This window comes from Corvus brachyrhynchos, unplaced genomic scaffold (assembly GCF_000691975.1).
Source record: "Corvus brachyrhynchos isolate BGI_N302 unplaced genomic scaffold, ASM69197v1 scaffold26, whole genome shotgun sequence".
Lineage (NCBI taxonomy): Eukaryota > Metazoa > Chordata > Aves > Passeriformes > Corvidae > Corvus > Corvus brachyrhynchos.
In genome coordinates, this window is record NW_008239324.1 from 434,187 (window position 1) to 435,465 (window position 1,279).

At 51.8% G+C, this 1,279-nt stretch overlaps 1 protein-coding gene across 1 annotated transcript in view; it reads left to right on the forward strand.

The window, feature by feature from the left end:
• The window catches only part of FOXF1 (forkhead box F1), a gene marked incomplete at its 5' end in the record, with an annotated part of 3,601 nt that extends 2,328 nt beyond the window's left edge, over window positions 1-1,273 (forward strand). The window contains one exon of the mRNA XM_017740780.1: window positions 5-1,273. Within this exon, the coding sequence (XP_017596269.1) occupies window positions 5-343 (339 nt within the window). The remainder of the gene's footprint in view (window positions 1-4) is intronic.
• Between the last annotated feature and the right edge of the window lie 6 nt (window positions 1,274-1,279).

Sequence of the window (1,279 nt, forward strand, 5' to 3'; positions counted from 1 at the left end):
CCCCGCAGTGCCCGCGTGTGCCAAAATAGCCCCAGTTCCGCGCTCGCACCGGGGCGTGCGGACGGGCCGGCTTGTTGGGATTTTTTTTTCAACGCCATCCAGCCTTTTTCTCCCTCCCCCGCGCTCACTCTGCCCTCCTGAATCTCTTTGCACTGCTGACCATCTCTCCCCCCGTCCCGCAGGCATCCCGCGGTATCACTCGCAGTCTCCGAGCATGTGCGACAGAAAGGAATTCGTCTTCTCTTTCAACGCCATGGCCTCCTCCTCCATGCATTCAGCGGGCAGCGGCTCCTATTACCACCAACAAGTGACATACCAGGACATCAAGCCGTGCGTTATGTGAGCCGGGGCGGAAAAACCCCCTCCTGGGGCCGGCCGGGCCTGAGGCGGCCGCTGAGCATCCCCCAGGACCCTCTCGGTGGCAGGGGGGAGTCCCAGCCTGGCTTGCAGACTGGAGCCCCGGGAAGCGGCGGGAGCGCGGAGTGCGGCCCCGGGAATGAGCATCGGCCGCGGGTGCGAGCCCGCAGCGTCTCTGCCTTCTTCTGCTCGGGGAGGGCTTGAGAAGAAAGCAAAAGCAGCCCCCCCGTCCGTCCCGAAAGCCCCGACTGCGAGTTTGGGGTGAGGCTTTGCCAAATGAGGTTTCGATGCTTCTTTAAAAAAAAATGAAATTATAAACTCAGTTTGGGAATTGGCGGTGAGCGATGCCACCGGCTTGGCTGGGAGGAGCAGAGCCGGATCGGGCTGAGGGGGCTGGAAAAGACCCCGAACTCAAATCCCCTCGGTCCCGTCTCACTTCGAGCCCGGAAAAATACTTTTTAAAAGTTTTTTTCCTTTTCTTTTTTTTTTTTCTTTCTTTCCTTTTTTATTTTTTTTTTTTTTTGCCGGCAAACACCCAGCGGGCAAAAAAAAATCTCTCAGAGGGATTTTTTTGGAACTATTAATTTTGGGGGTTTTTTTGCCTGCATAAAGACTGCAGGATCAGACCCTATGCAGAGAGAACAAGGCACTTTGGAAAGAGACAGCCATGCTCATCCTGTTATTTATTCTACATTTCTTTTTGTTGTTGTTGTTGCTAATAATCGAGACACGAATAGTCTCAGTTGATCAGTATTAAATCGGGGAATCTCTGTTGGCAATATTTGCCATATAGATTTTGGGTTTTTTTAGTTAACCTTTGTAAATTTGAAAGCGACCGTGGTCTCTGTGTAAAGACAATCCTCCATATGCTTTTATAGAAATATATATATAATGAAGTATTTTTCCCCTCCTTCCCCTCTCT